This window comes from Bombus affinis, chromosome 12 (genome assembly GCF_024516045.1).
Source record: "Bombus affinis isolate iyBomAffi1 chromosome 12, iyBomAffi1.2, whole genome shotgun sequence".
Taxonomy (NCBI): Eukaryota; Metazoa; Arthropoda; class Insecta; order Hymenoptera; family Apidae; genus Bombus; species Bombus affinis.
Genome location: NC_066355.1, coordinates 7673139 through 7692005, shown reverse-complemented (window position 1 = coordinate 7692005; position 18867 = coordinate 7673139). Strand labels below are relative to the sequence as shown.

At 35.2% G+C, this 18867-nt stretch overlaps 5 protein-coding genes and 1 long non-coding RNA gene across 9 annotated transcripts; 2 read left to right on the top strand and 4 right to left on the bottom strand.

Moving 5' to 3' along the window:
* Window positions 1-5: 5 nt before the first annotated feature.
* Window positions 6-8157, bottom strand: LOC126922515 (protein artichoke). 2 transcript variants are annotated; one of them, XM_050735130.1, is made up of 10 exons: window positions 7895-8157; window positions 5079-6529; window positions 4308-5014; window positions 3438-3762; window positions 3073-3339; window positions 2525-2678; window positions 2233-2445; window positions 1441-2167; window positions 1046-1371; window positions 6-972 (listed from the first exon to the last, which is right to left on the bottom strand). In XM_050735130.1, exons 2-10 carry the CDS (start codon window positions 6294-6296, stop codon window positions 476-478), a joined length of 4434 nt encoding a protein of 1477 aa, XP_050591087.1. In that variant the 5' UTR covers window positions 6297-6529; window positions 7895-8157; the 3' UTR covers window positions 6-475. The 2 variants fall into 2 exon arrangements, with proteins under 2 accessions (XP_050591087.1, XP_050591086.1); XM_050735129.1 differs by having other exon boundaries at window positions 5079-6526.
* LOC126922644 (uncharacterized) lies at window positions 3200-4298 on the top strand. Its single transcript, XR_007712874.1, has 2 exons — window positions 3200-3343; window positions 3531-4298. It is a non-coding gene; the product is annotated as an uncharacterized LOC126922644 (long non-coding RNA).
* An 864-nt stretch (window positions 8158-9021) lies between the features above and the next one.
* LOC126922583 (L-threonine 3-dehydrogenase, mitochondrial) lies at window positions 9022-11973 on the top strand. Its single transcript, XM_050735327.1, has 5 exons — window positions 9022-9945; window positions 10280-10543; window positions 10839-11099; window positions 11475-11741; window positions 11813-11973. Exons 1-5 carry the CDS (start codon window positions 9789-9791, stop codon window positions 11971-11973), a joined length of 1110 nt encoding a protein of 369 aa, XP_050591284.1. The 5' UTR covers window positions 9022-9788.
* A 32-nt stretch (window positions 11974-12005) lies between these two features.
* Window positions 12006-14486, bottom strand: LOC126922551 (DNA primase large subunit-like). Its single transcript, XM_050735244.1, has 8 exons — window positions 14379-14486; window positions 14077-14258; window positions 13613-13950; window positions 13302-13529; window positions 13091-13225; window positions 12657-13035; window positions 12430-12591; window positions 12006-12353 (listed from the first exon to the last, which is right to left on the bottom strand). Exons 2-8 carry the CDS (start codon window positions 14228-14230, stop codon window positions 12082-12084), a joined length of 1668 nt encoding a protein of 555 aa, XP_050591201.1. The 5' UTR covers window positions 14231-14258; window positions 14379-14486; the 3' UTR covers window positions 12006-12081.
* LOC126922584 (acyl-coenzyme A diphosphatase NUDT19-like) lies at window positions 14382-16572 on the bottom strand. 3 transcript variants are annotated; one of them, XM_050735329.1, is made up of 6 exons: window positions 16254-16566; window positions 15672-16014; window positions 15325-15560; window positions 15077-15235; window positions 14740-14998; window positions 14382-14494 (listed from the first exon to the last, which is right to left on the bottom strand). In XM_050735329.1, exons 1-6 carry the CDS (start codon window positions 16332-16334, stop codon window positions 14478-14480), a joined length of 1095 nt encoding a protein of 364 aa, XP_050591286.1. In that variant the 5' UTR covers window positions 16335-16566; the 3' UTR covers window positions 14382-14477. The 3 variants fall into 3 exon arrangements, with proteins under 3 accessions (XP_050591286.1, XP_050591287.1, XP_050591285.1); XM_050735330.1 differs by lacking the exon at window positions 14382-14494 and having other exon boundaries at window positions 14574-14998; window positions 15672-16008; window positions 16254-16572; XM_050735328.1 differs by lacking the exon at window positions 14382-14494 and having other exon boundaries at window positions 14574-14998; window positions 16254-16525.
* Window positions 16573-16610: 38 nt separating this feature from the next.
* LOC126922634 (succinate dehydrogenase assembly factor 3, mitochondrial) lies at window positions 16611-17607 on the bottom strand. Its single transcript, XM_050735432.1, has 2 exons — window positions 17270-17607; window positions 16611-17093 (listed from the first exon to the last, which is right to left on the bottom strand). The coding sequence occupies exons 1-2, from the start codon at window positions 17444-17446 to the stop codon at window positions 16914-16916; spliced, it is 357 nt and encodes a 118-aa protein (XP_050591389.1). The 5' UTR covers window positions 17447-17607; the 3' UTR covers window positions 16611-16913.
* Between the last annotated feature and the right edge of the window lie 1260 nt (window positions 17608-18867).

Sequence of the window (18867 nt, the reverse complement as noted above, 5' to 3'; positions counted from 1 at the left end):
TATATCATCCGAAGGTAGCAGATAAGATTCTTATAACACACGATTCGTAGATATTATAAACATATTTTCTAGAGAAGTTAAGCTTTCTTAACTATCACACTGCGTTATTAATAAAAAATCAATCATTCGGATTTATAATTTTATTTGTGTTTCATTACTACACAGAAACTCTGTGAACGCCATTACGATATGCACAATAAATCAATTGTGCATTTCTTTATATTATAAAATTTCATATCTGACCATAGGCATGAAGCACAAAATTGTGAACCTTGAAACAAACTTTTATGGACATGTTATCTGTTTTTTCATAATTAAAACACTTTAACATTGTCCGATAACACTTGGATTCTTTTCATCTTGTTTTCACCGTTCAGGTCGACCGATATTTTACACGTAATTAAGAGCACTTCAAATATTAATTATTTAATAAATTAATTGTGCTGGAGATATCTATATTTAATCTTCCATGTTTTTATATGAAAATGTACAAAATAAGAGAGAGATATATTTGACCCAATAAAGTCGATCGAGTCACACTAGTCTTTTCACCTCCACTGTATACTACACCAACGAAAGGTTCTAAATTAGTGTCGTTATAATGTTGAAAGTACCAATTAAAGGAATTGTCTTCAAGAATCTCAGCATTTTCATTGGAAGATCCATCTATGCCAAACGATTTCTCCTCGGCATTCTCCAAATTTCGTTGTACAGCTTCTGCCACGGATTTTTGTTTCTCTGGTTCACCAGAGAGGCCAATACGCGGTGATGGAACTTTCGTTATCGTTGGCCTGCCTAGTGGACGCAGATTTGGAATCATCGAAGGTACTTGACCTCCTGGTATCAGGAACGCTGAAAGAGCCGATGCCTCTGTTTCTCGAGAAACTTGAGACGTGGAAGAAAAATTTTTCCGATTTTCCAAAAGGGTTGAACGGGAACTTGATCGTTCTGTTACTATAGTACTCGAGTCATCTGTAATTAATATTAAAGAAATATTTGCTTGAAATTACGTATAAAAAAATTACAATACAAGTTATAATCTTACCACTCGGCTCGTTTGGAACGTTTGTTACAGGACTGGACGTTTTTTGAAATCCGTTTACTTCAGTATCCCAGTAGGAATCTTTTTCTCCTTGTAATATCTCCGTTGATATTTCCTTTGTCGTTTCCAAGGCAGCTCTCGGAGTAGTCCAGACAATTCTACTCGCGACTTCTATTTGTGGCTTTTCTTCGTTTTTACTTGCTTTTTTAATCATCTCTAGAGTTTCTCCACTATAAATTTCGGTTGATGTAGAAGTTTCATTTGTTTCTTGCAATGACTCGTCTGCCGCGGGGCTCAAATCAGACGTCTTCGTTGAATTTGTAACAGCACTGAAAAAATGAACAATAAGATATGTATAACAATTTTTGTGTTATTTAATAATTAATCGACTCGTTTACCTGATTTTTTTCGTGTCAGTTACTTGCCAACGAGAATCTTGTTCATTAGCTGACACCGTGGACAACTCTTCCCTTTCTTTGGACCCTGCTTTAGGCTTGCTCGTTCTTGGATAAGCCCTTTCGACTTTTACCACCGTTCCGTTTCCACTTTTCCATCGTTTTCGTTCTTCTTGAGTAACGTTTGAGTTTTGAACCCTTGAAGTTTCATTTTTAATCTGTTTTTCATAAGTTAGCCTGGGATCAACGATAGGTACAAATCCACCTTGTCCACGTGGTAACGGTACGAAACCACCTCTGTGGATTTCCGGTTCTGTAGGTGGGAACATCCTGTAACGACCTCTTCCAGGTCTTCCCGACGAATTTTTTCTTTCGAACTTCTTCCTCGAATTACCCCAAAGATTGAAACTAAGACTAGGCAAAGGAACCCCGAAAAAGGTAAAACCAGAGCTGCTGGGAGAGGGAGGCATCGAAGTACCCTTTTTTATGGGAATCGTATTGTTTGTCGAAGGTTGAATCATCTCCGTTGTCTGAGTGGCTTTCACAGCTTCTGGTGCTATTGTAGTCAGAAACTGAGTCGACGTGAAAGTCACATTTGTCGTATTACTTTTGCTATCTTGGTAATCCGGATAGTCGTAGAAGTAATCAGTATCCTGAGTATTGGGAGGATTTTGTGTTGACGAGTCCTTTAGATTCATACGAAGTGGTACCATCTCCGTTGCTCCAAATACTGATAAAGTATTTATTAAGCATCTGATTGATAAACGAAAGTGATAATTTGCGAATATTACTCACTAGAAGAGGAGACAGGGTATGGTGCAACGTCGATCATTTCCGCCTCGCAGCCGGGATGGATCGGATCAATCTGTCTTTCCCGTTGACAATCCTGACGCGATAATCTAATTTCCTTGAACAAAGATCCGTCCGCGCATCTTGGACCTTCGGAGGAAGCTTGCTGCAGCCATCCCCTTAACCATAACATTCCACAGGAACACGAGAGTGGATTTCCTTTAATACGAGTAAAATTATTTTTACGAAACACTAGTATGGAATACCAAGTAGCAAAGAAAAGAACAAATTCGATTACCATCGATATCTAAGACAGCAATGTTTGATCGCAATCTTTTGAACGCTGCTTCCGAAACGGAAGCCATTCGATTGCTTCTTAAACTGAGAACTCGAAGTCTCGGCATTTCATCGAAAGGCGAACCTTGGATGGTACAAATACGATTGTTATCCATCTGCAATTAACGTGGACAACATATGTAAAACGATCCGCTATCTTCTTAAATAACGATACAGCTACATTTGCAGAATAATTGCTCTACTAGCATAACGAGTGGCCTCGCACCACGGTTCGTGGCGAAGTTTCACTCTCGACGAGAAAGTATTCCCCGTTATTACTAAAGACTATCCCCACCACAGGCATATTTTTTCGTACTCGGTTTGCGTTTAATACGATCATTACGAAAATCGACTTTTATCACAACCATTCCATTCATTTTCACTCTCGAATACTTGATTTTAAAGAAAGAGATATTCCGTTCACAAGTCATTAATTCTTTTTAATTAGCACATTTATTAGCAAATAATCTACGAAGCAATTATTTTCATCCTGAATTTTGTTTTACTTACTTTCAGCTCGACCAACCACTCCATCGATGCTAAACTGTTGCTCGATACCCTAGACAATCGATTATTGCTCAAATCTAAAACTTCCAGGGAACGCAAGCTCTCTAAACCAACGTAGTCCAACGAAGGTAAATGATTGTTGCTTAGATTAAGGAAGAGAAGGTGAGGCACGTTAATGAATGCGTTACTTGCAATTTCCTGGATCCGATTTTCCTGAAGTTCCGCGCTTTGCAGCAGTGGCAACTCGGTGAAAGCTCCGCTTGGAATTATCTACGTACGTATGTCCAGATAATATAATTATAACGACAGTAACCAATTGTTATAGTTTCTCGATTAAAATCAAAGGAACAATTAATATTTTCTGCTACCTGTAATCGATTTTTCCCAAGTCGTATCGCCTGCAACTCGGGTAGAGCTCTGATAGCGTTTCGTTCGATAATTCTCAGATCATTATTTTCCAGATCGATTAACGTTAACCGGGGCAAACCATCGAAGGCGCCTTCACGCAACTCGCGGATACGATTCCTGACAAGTTTGAGCTCGAGCAAGGCCGATAGACTGCTCAATGTTTCCGGCGACAGGATGTTCAGCTTGTTGAAGCTCAAGTCGAGTACCTGAAGAGCTGTTAAGCCGTGTAACGATCCGGGTAACTCGGTCAAAGTATTGTGCGACGCGTATAGTTCACGAAGGTCTCTGCAATTAACGTCGTTTCCTCCCTTTGATATGGAGTCATTAACAGGAACAGTCGTTTCCGACTTTGACAAATCGGTCTGCCTAAACGTATCTTGGCAGACTTAAGATCAGTTTGCAATAAAATGTTGAAATGGAAAATAGTAATTTTGATTGATTAAAAGATAGAGGGAAACGTTTAGCGTTCAGAAAGTAATACGCCAATAAGTTAAATGACTAAATTTCTAAAAAAATTACCGTTTAAGGAACCGATCTTTTCGTTCGCATTTAAGTGATTAGAACTCGCTTGTTAAAGCAACAGAAACTGGTAGAAAATAAACGACACGCCAGGATGGTGCCATCTCGCAAATAGAAGGGGACATTCAACACGGGCATGAAGAACTTTCTAGGTACCAATTTGCTAGTGACGCAACCATATAACTACGAGTGAAACTGCTTTTCTACTCGCGTGTTGACGTGCAAAAAATGGCGCATCTTTACGTAGTTTTGTACGCATTATGGTACGAGTGTACTATATGATTATACACAAGAATATTTCATTTTGTTACCTGGTACTTGAAAAAGTTGCATGAGGTATTTGCGCAAGGTTGTTCCTGCTGAGATCCAATCTCTGTAATCGAATATTTTCTTGGAATATATCTGGCCTTAGAACTTCTAAACGACTGCCTCGTAAGTTTAAATCCATCAGCGATCTCAATGGTCTAAAACTTCGTCCATGTAGAGTGACTAATCGATTATATTTTAAGTCCAATTGCTCCAATCTCGACAACCCTTCGAATGCACCGTCTTCTAAGATTCGAAGAGAATTGTAGCCGAAATTTAACTTTCTCAAGTTCGGCAGGTCGGTCAAAGTTCCCGGTGGTATTCTTTCAATCCCGTTTGCGCTGAGATCCAAGGACCTGAGAACTGGCAGATCGAGGTCTTGAGAAGACACAGCTGGTAGAACGATGATCCGATTCATAGGCATGTGAAGGTGTTCTATGTTTCTCGGTAAACCCGGAACTATCTCGAGCATTCGATTCCAACCGACGTCCAGTTCGTAAAGATTAGCTAAATGATGAAACGTGAGGGGATGAAGAACCGAGAGCGCGTTTCCAGAAATGTTGATGTGCTCTAAAGCCGGTGTACCCATGAACGAGTCAGGCTCTATAAGGCCTACAGCGTTCCCGCTCATATCCAAACGTCTCAAACTTGGCAAATTTGCTAATAAACGAGGCTCTATATGACGAAAGTAGTTTTCTGAAAGATCTAGACCCTGAAATTGTAATAGAGCACGATTAAGCCAGAACATAGAGAATGTTTCATCGTCGACCACTTACTTTCAATGATGGCAAGTTCCAGAACGGCGCTTCCAATAAGTTTGACAAAGAATTATTTTTCAATCTAAGTTCCCTAAGAGCGGGCATCGCGGTGAAGGTTTCTCTCTGCAGAAAGGCCACTCTATTGTGATCAAGGTGAAGTCTTTCCAGTGTGAGATGCCCCCTCAGTGCCCCAAATGGTATCTCCTCGATTTGATTGTGACTAACATCGAGAAACTTCAATCTAGGCAAAGCCTCCATTATCGATCTCAGTTCAGTCACGTGACTTAGATCGTTGTTGATCATCCACATCTCCTCCAAGATGTTTCCGGGCCTGCGCGGGAAGAACTCGGGATGTATGCGATGTATTAGATTGTGATTGAGATCTACGGTCTTCAATGCTGGCATTCTTTGAAATGCTCCAGCGAACACCTCGGTAATATAATTCCTTGATAAGTACAAGCGAGAGAGAACGGATAAGTCTGTGAAGGCTCCTTCGCTAAGACGATTTATGCGATTTCTGTCCAGTCGTATCGCCGAAAGCGAAGGTAGATCCATACAGGCACGGCCGATCATGCCAGCGTCCACGATCGAGTTTCCAACCAACGAGACCTCTTTCAATTCTGGTAAATCTATCAATGCTCGAGGATGAACCCAATGAACTCCACAGTCTGTGATGTTTATCAACTCGAGACGCGATAGACTGCGAAACAGGCCAGCTTCTAAACGTATCAGACGTGGACTACCAAAAACGTGGAACTGTTCCAAATTGGTCAAGTCTCGAAAATTTCTTGGAGCCAATTCTAATAAAGCCGGAGAGTTGATCTGGAGATATCTGAGCTTTGGCAGTCCAGAGAATTTAGGTAGCTTTTTCATCGCTTTACTCTGCAAGGTTACTGCCTCGAGACCCTGCAGATTCTCCAAGCTGTCTACTGGCAAGGAACGCAAGTCTGGTTCCACGACAAATAGCTCTAAGAGAGAGTCGTGAAGACCCTCTAGCCACCCTGACGACACTCTCTCAAGGCGATTGTTTCGAAGCATTAAACGAAGAACACGTAGAGTAGCAAAAACTTTGCCTGGTAGACTAGGCAGATTGTTGTTCTCCAGGATCAATTCGTCTACCGGTCGATCTAAATAATGACTCACTGCCTTTAGACCCTCGAGAACTTTTGGTAGTTCACTATGGCTGCACCTATTGACACATAAGGAATAAATTTCATCCGACTGGTCTTTTCCCATATTTGAAGTACGACACTTGCCATATTTGAATTTCCATGTCACGAGTAGAACATCTGCAAGGTAGAATCCTCTCCTGAGTAGGACATCCGTACTCTGAACCTAACTGAGCACTGACACTGATACAGAACAGTGTCAGGAACCAGCCAGTTATAAAGAGGTTTCCACCCCACGGTAGTTTAACCATAGCGCATTTGGATCTTGGTCTACGACCTTAAATACCAGTTCCACATCTTCTGAAAAAATGATTTAATCTCTAACGCGCAACCAACAATTTTTCCTTCTTTTTAAATTGTAAAAGCGTAACACGCGTTCGTTTCTTTGTAAAACTGGTCGTGATCATCGAGTGTTAAACCGCCCTTGGATGTCACGGTATTTTCTATGCGTAAACCAAAGGACGCACGGTAGATATATGTGTATACTTGCTGTCTACACGTCACGGTTGTAGACGACAAAATTAATGCTTCGTACCGTAAGCAAAGCTAAAGACCGCTAGGACAATCTTTCCCCGCAATAATTACCATCGCCACAAAATTACACGACATAGCTACATTATATCTCTCGCGACCAAATGAAAATGTTTGTATTAACTGCAACAAACAGCATAGTGTTCTAAAATGCGAAGCATATGTCACGAACGATGCTTAAATATACTTCGACGTCTTATCGTGTCGTCGAACGACTTAAAGAATGGAGCATTGAAGTAAAGCACCGACTTAAGGGAATCGATACGGAAGAGGAAAGTCTTTTTACTCTATCTGATAGAATGAAAACAAAGGTGTTCTTCGAGGATAGTGTCACGGGTGACCACGTGTGTTTCATAATGCGCCTTCCGTAAGTAGGAACAATCGGACGACCTGGAAAAGCAGTCAGACATAAAGAATGTCGATATCACGGTGATCATTAATAAAGAAAGGTTTAATTAAAGATCCATGTGTCGGTTGAAAATGCCGATTTATACCGCGTACTTCGTTGAAAATTTAAGGGAGCAAATCAGAATTGAGGTATACAGGTCGTTACACTCGCGTGATTGCATTTGCATTGCTCCAAACTAGACTATCTGATTGTTAGGAAATCGCTTTTCATCGTTCAGTGAACTTTCAAATTAAACCATTGAATTCGACTTGATACTAAACAAGCGAGTCTTTTCTATGGACATTCCCTGACAAAACGGGTCTTCGCGTGACTCGAGCTGATTCTGCAAACAGTTGACATAATCCTTCGTTGTATGGTCTACTAGTGGTAAATTACAATGTGTACAATCGATACAGGTGCAGCACCTCTTCTATTGCAATCATTATCGTCTATAACTACGATCGAATCACAGCGATCGTATGTGATACTAGTGAAAGTGATATAGCTACGCTTCTTTCGTTTCCTTCCTTGGCTCTGTTTCTCTTTAAACCACATCAAGTGTAACTACATGGAATTATGCGACTTTAAAATTGGTTGCAAGCGAATTGAAACAACGTCGAATAATAAGAACAATGTTATTCCATACATATATGTATTCGTTATTATCCACGACGAAATTATTCTTTGACGCGATGATCTGAAAAAGTGAAACTATCCAACCCTTCTGTCTGTTCGATCATTCCTACCTTTTGACTCCGTTTAACTCGCCAAAAGTCTCGACTTATTTCTGCGAATGGGAACGTTCTCTTCCTCTTGGGATTTCGATGGTTTCCATAAAACTGTACTATCTTGAGCAAGAGATTAAAACAGCACTGTTTGTTCACAAATAAAAAGAATAACACGTCGCGTGTTTTGGCGTTGTTTCGAAAAGCTAGAGCGTCGGTGCGCTCGTTACGAACAGATACGGGCTAACTACACGAAGAAGTTTTGTGCAAAGCGTGCTGATGCACAAAGTCGAGGGGAGAAGATGACTGTGGCGTGGGTGATGGCGAGCGAGACGAAAAGAGAATTGCGAAGTGCCGTGTCCAACCACCGTGAAGGCACGCTTCCAGGAAATTCTTCCCTTTCCATCAAATCTTTACCATACGTATCAAATTTGACAAATTTCAGATTTAAGATCACTCGTTTTTAAATGTTTTTGCACTTCGACCATGCCAAAAGATTTTCAAGAAGCTACGATTAATTTACAATTATAGAGGATATTTCATAAGCGTTGGAAAGATCCAGTAAAATTGAAGCTTGAAAGAAATTAATATTTTCGTACTACTTGATTTTATTCTCTTACTGTAAATAAATTCTATTTATTGAGGTGATAAGGTGTTGATTAATTTTCACGAACACCAGAGTATACCTAACTACGTAGTTTATTAGAATATACCCAATGCGTACACTAGTCGTACAATAGACTTGCTGTCTCGGTTCGCGGTCGCTAATAGATCGGCGCAAAGAAGTATCCTTTAATTGCTGCCGCTCGTGTCTCTCGATAAATAAGAATGCGTCGCTACCCTGTCCGCTATATTTATATCCGTCGGAGTTGACGAAAGGCGTTGGGACTTGAATTTCGAAGATGTTCTCGAAACGTCCCAACGGGCGCTGAGCTCTCGACCTTGTTTACAATTGTTGGCTTTTTGGGTAGCTGACTCGAGGGCCTATGGTCACGGCAAAAACGACGGATTTGGACTAATTATCGGAACCGCCTAAGTTCATCGAATCTATAATTAGCCCGTGTTTGGGTAAACACGGTTTCTTGTGTAGCGGATTTACTGGGCAAAGACCATTATGATTTTTATCGACGAGTACCGCTACATTATCATGGTGTTCGACAATTCTTCGACTTAAATCGACAAGAATCACGATTTCCATGGTTTTCCTAGGAACGTGCAGCTAAATGTGTTCCAGTCCAGATGACACGAGTTCCGTCTTCTCTTATTCACTTTTTTTTTTAAAATGCAGGAAACATGCATTAGTTAGATTCGAAATATATAATACTGCAGAAAATTTCCATTCGTCTCTAGCTAATCGGTATGCGATTATCATTCATTCAGAACTGGTATCTGAATAGTTGAATGCATAAAAAAGTGAATTGCTTTTGACATGTACGTCTGCCTGAAAGATACAATTTCCAAGTATTGGAAACATATAGTTAAAGAATACATAGTAATACTTCATTTCTATTAATAATCGATAAATTTTTGTAAAATTAATGGCAGATTACAGAGACGAACAGGCGTCTTATTCGGTTAGATTTATCATTGATCAGGGAGTTCTGTACTTAGTGATGCACCAACACAAGTTAAAGAACTAATCCGTGTTACAACTGGTTTCTCTATAATATTGCGTGATTATGCGTGTCTGTAGCATTTGTGTATCGTGATCGAGCCGAGAAAGGTGCCCAATTTTCCATGGTTCTTTGAGAATCACGTCTTTTTGTGCGGATAAAAATTTCTTCCTCGAGGTATTTTCCTTTTTGAGTTCATATGAGTCTGCTGTAATCGACAAAACATATAGAAGTAATTTTCTTTCGATAAGAAGAACCATCGCTTCTTCCGTCACAAAAATTTTTCTTTCGAATCCCAAGATATGTGGTGCAAGAATTTCTCAAAAACTTCTCAGTGGTTCGCAAGAAATACTTTAAAACATTATCACATTACGAACAATTGTTCGTCGCGGGAAATTAGAAAAACTGGGATCAATAGATCGTATACTACCGAAAGACCACCAAGGATACTTATTACTGGTGAGTACGTTTTACGAAACCAGTTAGGGCTTTTAAAACCAGTTGGCCTTCTTATATATCATACAATTTTCATGCCAATGCTCCAAGCAAAAGATACACATATGTATACACGTAACTTAACTTATTTGAAAATCTGAGGAATAAAAACAAGCAAATTATTTAATTGTTAAAGAATAGGCAGTCATGACTTTACATTTGCACAAAAATAGAATATTCGCTTTTCACTTATTCTGAATTAAAAAGAACAAAAAAAAAAAAAACGTGTTTTCCTGTACATTAATCGTTATCAATAAAAATCTATTCAACATTTACGCTATATTTATATTTTTATAAGGTGGTCTCGGGCAACTGGGTACTGAGTGTGCGAAAGTACTTCGTAAAAATTATGGAAGCGAAAACGTGATATTATCTGACATAATCAAGCCGACAGAAGAAAATTTATCCAACGGACCGTTCATTTTTGCTGATATCCTCGATTTTAAAGGGCTTCAAAAAATTGTGGTCAATTACAGAATCGACTGGCTAATTCATTTTAGCGCTCTTCTTAGCGCTGTAGGCGAGCAGAATGTTCCCCTAGCAGTGAGAGTGAATATAGAAGGTAACATAATGTTTCAAGTTTTACGATAAGATAGACAATATTTCGATGAAATGGAATGTCGCACCATGCGAATCTGCCATTGTGATAATAATTATATTGTTAACGTAGTCATAAAAGAAAGTAAATGAGAGAAAGTAGCTTTCTTAGATATCCTTGAAAAAAATCTTCGTGCAATGAGACAAGTAGAATTGTTATTCGAAACGTAAAAACTTAAACCGAAAAAAGTGTAAAAATCTCTAAACTATACTTATAGATTAAGGGAAAGTTCTATAAAAAAATTAATGTTTCATCGTAGGAATGCACAATGTGATTGAACTGGCAAAGCAGTATAAATTAAGAATATTCATTCCATCAACAATCGGAGCCTTCGGACCAGATTCACCACGGAATCCTACTCCAAATGTAACTATTCAGCGTCCACGAACAATTTATGGTGTTAGCAAAGTCCATGCCGAATTATTAGGTGAATATTATCATCACAGATTCGGGCTTGACTTCCGCTGTCTTCGATTTCCTGGAGTCATTAGCAGTGACCCACCAGGTGGTGGTACCACAGGTGTATTTTTTATCATATTTTATTCATTTTTTTACTCCTTATTCTCTCTCCTACATTATTTATTATTTTTTATTTATAAAGAATAAAATTGTATCATAAAAATATTTTCCTGTATCAAGAAATGGAGCATCATGATTAGAATAACAACATAATAGCGCAATTCATTGGTTTTTAAGGACAATGGTATTAGTAAATTGTTGAGCGTCTCTTGATCATGAACCGTGAGATCGCTTCTTGTGTTTCCCTTGTCTCCTGAAGCGTAAATCTTAAAACAGTAAAATCACATGATAAATAAAACCATAATATGTAATAAAAAGTAATATTCTGTAGATAATTAATAATTGTACGATATTGTATATACATTTCTTTTTGCAGACTACGCAGTTGCAGTTTTCCATGAAGGATTATTTGCTAAAAAATACGAATGCTATTTAGAACCTTATACCAGATTACCAATGATTTATATTGAGGATTGCTTATCAGCACTTTTTCAGTTTTTAAACGCTCCAAACGAACAATTACAAAGAAGAGTATACAATGTTACCGCCATGAGTTTCACACCTGAAGAATTATTTAATGAACTTAAAAAGCACGTACCTGATTTAAAGATTTCGTATAAGCCGGACGCAAGACAATATATTGGTTGGTCTATAACACACAATACATATATTAGTATCAATATGTATAAAGATAATATACTGTTCAAATTTTAGCTGAAAGCTGGCCTCAAGTTTTTGATGATAGTGAGGCGCGTCGGGACTGGGGTTGGCGACATAAATACAACCTGGAAAAACTCGTAGAATCAATGATTCGCGATGTGAAAAAAAATATGTCAAACAAAAGATCATTAAAGGAGGTCAACAGTTATGTATAATATAAAATCATTTAGGAAATAATTGATATAAATTAGCCAAGGTATAAAAATATTATTTATTTTACAACAAAAACACGATACAAAGTTTGGAAAATATATTTTTATACTTCACATGTCTTCACTCATTAATTGAGCGATATCATCATCATTGAGATGATTTTCGATCCTTTTTGGGGTTGGTCTAGCAGCTCTAGTCGGGGTTGAGTTCGTTCTTGCCATTCTTCTCGATGGTGTGGAACTTTTATCTATACTTCTCGAAGGTGTCATTGCACTTCTTAAAGGAGTACTAACATTTCTATCGGTGCTTCGGGGAGTACCAATTCCAGGACTACCGATATTGTGCCTCCCACTTTGTGAGAGTCTTTCTTTGTTTTCAGGTTCTGCATACAAAATAAAAATAAGTTTATTTGTTAAGATAATTCCTATATATCTCCCTAATATGAAATACTATTGCACCTGCTGCATTATCCTTAGACAATATGGCACGACTTTCCATGAAATATACATTTGGATGATTAATAGGTTTATCTGGTAAACGATCATGTATAAATTCAAAATATGCTGTACAAGCACCAAAGTAATTTTGTTCTTTGGCAAGGTCTGCTATTTCAGTAATACCTGAAGTATACAAGATTGCAGATATCATTCCTTAAAATTTATAAGTAAAAGAACAATATTCTTACTTGCTGCAGTTACACCATAATTAAATAATTTTTGTCTCAATGATCCTTGATCCATGTGTTTAAATGGACAACCATGATATTCTCCAGCGCTTACAGCGGAAGATATAATTTTTGTACACCCAAGAGGAGTGTAATTTGTTTGTTTACCCTCTTTACCATAAGTATGCCTTATAGTATAGGCATATTCTTTATCAAATTTTCCTGGGTCAATTTTCTTTGTGAATTCGGTTTTCCAGAAGGATAAAGCATCTTCCAATGTTACCCCTATACCTTTTATAAATAAACCATACTGAATACGTCCACTGTTTTTTAGGTGGTGGTGAGTTCTAAGTGCTTCGTGTAATACTCTCATGCACAAAGGATATGAAGTTTTTGATAACTGAAAATTATGTAATATTATACAAATGTAAGATTATGAGAAATAAATTAATTACCTCATCCAACTTATCTATAGGTGTAGCAGCACTAGTCCAAAGAACAGTTGTCCTATCAGAAACATTATGTACAGATTTGAGACACGAGGCTATTCTTTCATCACCATACATACGTCCAACAGACATTCTTGCATCCTAATGTTGAAAACAGAATCAAATTAATCACACTTTAAACAGCACTTGGTTAATTAATATAATAAAGGAAACTTACTGGCATACCATCAACTAAATTTTTCCTAAAACAAGAAACAAACAAAGATACTAAGTCAGTTTGTGGTATAAATGCTATTCCTTGATTCAGATAAACCCTGCGTGATCTAATTAAATCAGTGACTTTTTGAAAGGGCACTTTATAAAACTCTGTCATATCAACATTTTTTACTTTTGTGGTAGATGAACCAAGTTCTTCCCTAAGTTCATCTTTTTCTTCTGGTGTAATCTTAGAAAAATAACATTAAAGATAACAATCATAAAATTAGGAATAATCAACTTATATTTTATTTTACTGATTTGATTTCTTACTTGCTGGCAATCAATTTTATGCATACTAAGTAACTTTTCTACTCCTTCTTTATCTAATGAGTTGAATCTTAATTTAAAAAACTCTACTTCTTGATTAATAAACCATGTTTGGTTATCTGGCTCAAAACAATGTGATAGTCTCAATATAAAATGTGATATATGATCCTTTCTTCTATATTGTAAATCTGTTTCTGTTGGTGTTTTGCATCCCTTTGCATACAAAAGATGTGCATAATATTTAAGTCCATCTTTAGCTAAAGCTGTGTTTAGATTTTGTTTACGTTCTTCTAATGTCTTAAAATCTGTCCTATTTGCATTGTTTTCAATGTGTAATAAAACTATAAAAGATTACATGTAGTTACGTACAGTTGGAACTATTTTGATACACGACTCTTAAATTTTATAAATATACAAAGAAACAATTACTAAATAGTAAATTAATCATGACATTCCATAATACTTACGTCTTAATCTTTCTTTAGCCAATTGTTCAAATTCTGTAAGTAGTACTTCACCTCTTGGAGGAAAATCATACATTTGTAGATCATGAGGATAGATATCCTCAAGATCATTACTTTTCACTTTAATTGCATATCGCCTTCTTTTAGTATATTCCATTTTTTTAAGATAAATATATTCACTCTACCTGTCATATCAAATACATTTATAAATTTATTGCTTTAAAGAGGTTACTTAAATAATTTGTATAGTAGACATTTTATATAATAGTTATAATTAATAAAATTACTGATAGGTAAACACGTACCTATTTGACGATACTTTATTCGTTGCATACGATCAATTTAACGTTAAGGCACTTAATCAGCCATTACTATAGCACTATCTTTCCCGCGCTTTTTTCCCGCTATTTTTCGATCGAAACTGTTCAATAGGGAAGGTAATGCATAAAAAAGAATATTGTGTTCATTAAAAAATTTTAATATGTGTTTAGACGTAGAAAATTATGAAAAATATCAATATATATTTATTAAAAATTAATATACAATCGTCAGTATTTTGATATAGAAAAATGTGATTCTTAGTTACAGTCTAGCATCCAGTAAGAATGTATATTAAAAGAGGACTGTACATCGTTAAATACATGTATTATAGTTTAGAATTCTTACGTGCCACTGCAATAGAAACATTTTTTAATTGAAGGGGAGCTAAATGGCCATCGGCGCTATCAAAATTTTGAACATAAAGCTCTTTCACTTGCAGATTGAAAAATTCCATTCTATTTTTTATGGGAGATATGTCTCGAAATTCAGAGATAGTGATATCGGTTCTATCAATAATTTGTTTGTCAAGTAAATTGACTTTATTTGGATACATCGAGTCACCTGGTAAAACGTGTACTTTTCCATCTTGTAATTCTACCTGTATCTAATAATATACATATGTATTATTTTAAAATCATTTCTTAAGTATTAGAATGAGTTTGTTTCAAGTTCTTTTACATACTGGTAAATTTAAGAGCACCCCCATTTTACCACGATCGACTGCAAAATCTAGTAAATTATGTATGCTTTCGAACTTTGCTATTCTTGCAATTTCGTACTGTTGAGGAGGGGGAAATACAGCATCAGGAGATGAAAATAAAAAATTCCCGGGCATGTCCCACTAAATTTCAAAAGCAATATTATATATATGTCATACTATACTATTATATTATACTGATGTATGACATTTGATTATCACAACAATCTTACTTTCAAATCTTCCATTTCTGTAATCTCATAAATGGTTTGAGGCATAGTTGCAATACAAGCCAAATAAAAAGCAGTGTCATAACGTCGTCCAATAAAACAAGTTGGTGTTAACCAATTACTCCATTCATAAAGAGACCATAGATCTGGATAACAGTTAAAATCTTTGCACAATGTATAAAATTCTCTGGCATCGTTGTGCACTCTTGTTTGCCAATTATATAATTCACTTTCAGAAACTAAAAAGGAACGAGAAATAAAAAAGGAGAAAAGAGAAAATTGTCACTTATTTATGTACTTTAACGAAACAGATTTTATTTTTGTGATAGAAGCATTATCAAACAAATTACTTTTTATGTGTTGCGCCCAACCAAGATCAGTCATATCTTCTCGTGATTGCTTGCAAAGAAGTATACCAGATTCTTCGAAAGTCTCACGAATTGCAGTAATTCGTAATGAAATTTCTCTTGGTAATTCATTCGGTTTAAATTTGAAAATTTGAGGACGGTTTGGAGCATTTGGACTCAAAGATTTAAAACTATTGGCATCAAAACCGAACGCGGAATAAATATTGTGCCATTTTAAATCAGCATCGGATGGATCTATTACTCCTCCAGGAAATACATATGTACTTGGCATGAACTTCGAATTGCGATGACGTTTTAGGCATAGGAGATTGTAATTATACTGAAACTAGATATTATTATCCAAACTCTGAATGTAGTATTTAATAGCTACTTTTCTGACAAAAAATATAAATCAAAGAACGATTTTGGTGTATAAAATACGATTCGATTATCAATATTATATTCATAATCTTAAGCTAGGTTATATTTTATTATTTTTTCTTTTTTTTTTTTTTTTTTTTTACTACAATAATAAGAATAATGATCAAAGCAACATTTAATTATAAATACTTTAATCAAACTTACCTTTGTAGAAGACGGGCGAATATATCTTTGTGTTTGACGTGCAGCTAATATTAAGCTAGCAGAATCTTTCCACGCTTTCATTTTTTTATTGATTAACGTACTTTGATTTTATGCTAATGTTTGTAATTTATGAAATTTTTTAATAAAGAAAACAATTTACAGGGTTATGTGATCCCACAAGATGTACTTATAACTTATAACCTAATTGACTATATCTGTATATGTATACGATCTAAAGAAGATAATCTTCAGTAACAAAATAAATGAATCATCAAATGAATGATATCATCTTTTTTGATATATATTGTATTTTTGTATATATTGTAAAGCTTTGTAATGTAATTAAACTGTTAAACATTGTTTTCTTTTTTCTGCATTCTGTAATTTCTTTATTGTAATATTTTATATTTTTTACAACATTAAATATGCTCTAGTACACTAATATTTAATGTACTTTATGTACAAGTTTATTAGATACTAATGTTAATGAGTATTATTGTAAGGTATTTTGTCCAAGCCTAAATTTTTATGGATTACTTATGTGCATAAACAATGATACGAGTAAATTATAATTACATTGATAATACACTATGATATGTAATATTACATATCTCAAAAACTATAAAATATGAAGTACTTTGACATTGTAGCGATAATAAACTATTTGTCTTCTCCATCATTATTAGTTTTACCAGTAGCTGCAATCATTAGCTCATACAACTGGTACATTTGTTCATTCCTAAATTTGTCTAAATCTTCTTTTTTTAAATTTTTACCTAGAGGCTTAGCTGTATGAGGCCCTTTTAGTCCAAGTTGTTTAGTAAGCATTATAGCATACTCCTGCGAAATACAGTAATTTCATTATTCATGTTAGTCAACATAATTTTTAGCTATTAAAAACAAGATATCAATTTAATTTATATTTATTGTACTTTTATCACTACAATAGAGGGTAAAAGATAACCTATATAATTATGTTAGAGAAGTATTGGACTAAAATTTTTAATATTACTTACTGTCCATTCCTTCAAAAATATAGCTGTTGTAGCTTCATCACAATTTTTATGTCTTCTGAACTCATCTTGAACATAACTGGTTCCTACAGCTTGAATTTCAGCTGGTAAACCACGATGTAACCTTAAAATTGTTTTGTACAGTATTCTAACACGTTGTACATGAGATAAATTGGACATAATTTATTTATTGGAAGAATGTCATTTATGCTTGCTAATTGAATGTTTGCATAAATTTTTTTCAATATCAACTTTATTGAAAGATAAATTTTATTAAATAAGAGATATTAGAATCTCGCGCCAAATACCATACAACTCTTTGTAAGTAATGAAGGAAAGAAAGATTGTATATGTGTGCACCTATTTATAATATTATGTAAACTATATATACCTCATCAAATTATTGGATCTATTGTAATGAAAAATGATTACAAATCAAAATTAATGACATAGTTTGATGTAATGTTCTGATAATTACTGTTTTGCTGAATTTTACAGTGCACTTTATTCAAGACATAAATAAAAATATTTTGATAGGTACTTAGAAATATTTGAAATATCAGTGGATTTGATACAATCGAAATTTAAAACAATGATTCCCTATTATAAGGGGATCTATATAATGTAACAAAATTAAAATATTATAGTCTAAAAAAATAGTACGATACATATCGTATGGTGTGTATATAATATCGTTTTCAATTATTGAATATTAATAAGAACTTAAATTCTTAAAATATAGATATTATGCTCTTTAAGACTTGAAATTTTAGCGAGAAAATTGCAATGTTTCTTAAAACGATAAAAAGTTTCGAAACGTTATCAAAGTTTAATCCGTATAATTTAAACTCTTTTTACAATGTTTGATACAATTTTTATTAAGTCTTTGTTAATATCTATTTTTAAATTGAAATAATTAGAACAAAAATTAAATTGAGATAACTGAAATAATTACTATCTGCGCCTATGTTTTTAGACAGGACCCCCGCGAATATTTCGACCAATAGCGATGATTAAACTTTAGCACCAATCACCTGTCTTTTAACATTTTTCAATTTAGAACGTTATAAGCTTTTATAACATTTTTAGTTCATTATAGAGAACAATGAAGTAAGAACGGATACTCTGAGCGAATTACTAAAGGTAATGGTTTTGATTAAATTATGTACAAAAATAATCGGTTTAGAATTTTTATGACTTATGTTAGAATATGTACTTTTACTGCATATTTTGAGGAATATTGTGCAAAGGTGCTTCCCTCTGCCGCGCTTTGTTGACTAATCAGGTGGATCTATTGTATCCTTCTGGCTACTTCTTTATTACCGCTTATTTGTCAATGCACCCTTGTCTTATTAAGACACTTAGATAATTAATCCGATTTAACGTATTAATTTTACAATCCTATTTTTCATTACGTGGTCTCAGCGGTCATAGAAAGAAGAGAAAAGATATTAAGAAACCTAGGTAAGCAATTTTATTTATAAAATTCAGTTTTTCTTTTTAGTTTACTGCAGTAAAAGAAATTGGCGATGCGTTCTCCAATCTTCTTATCGTGTAAAGATATAACTTCGCTATTTTTCATAATTTCTTGAAAATAATGC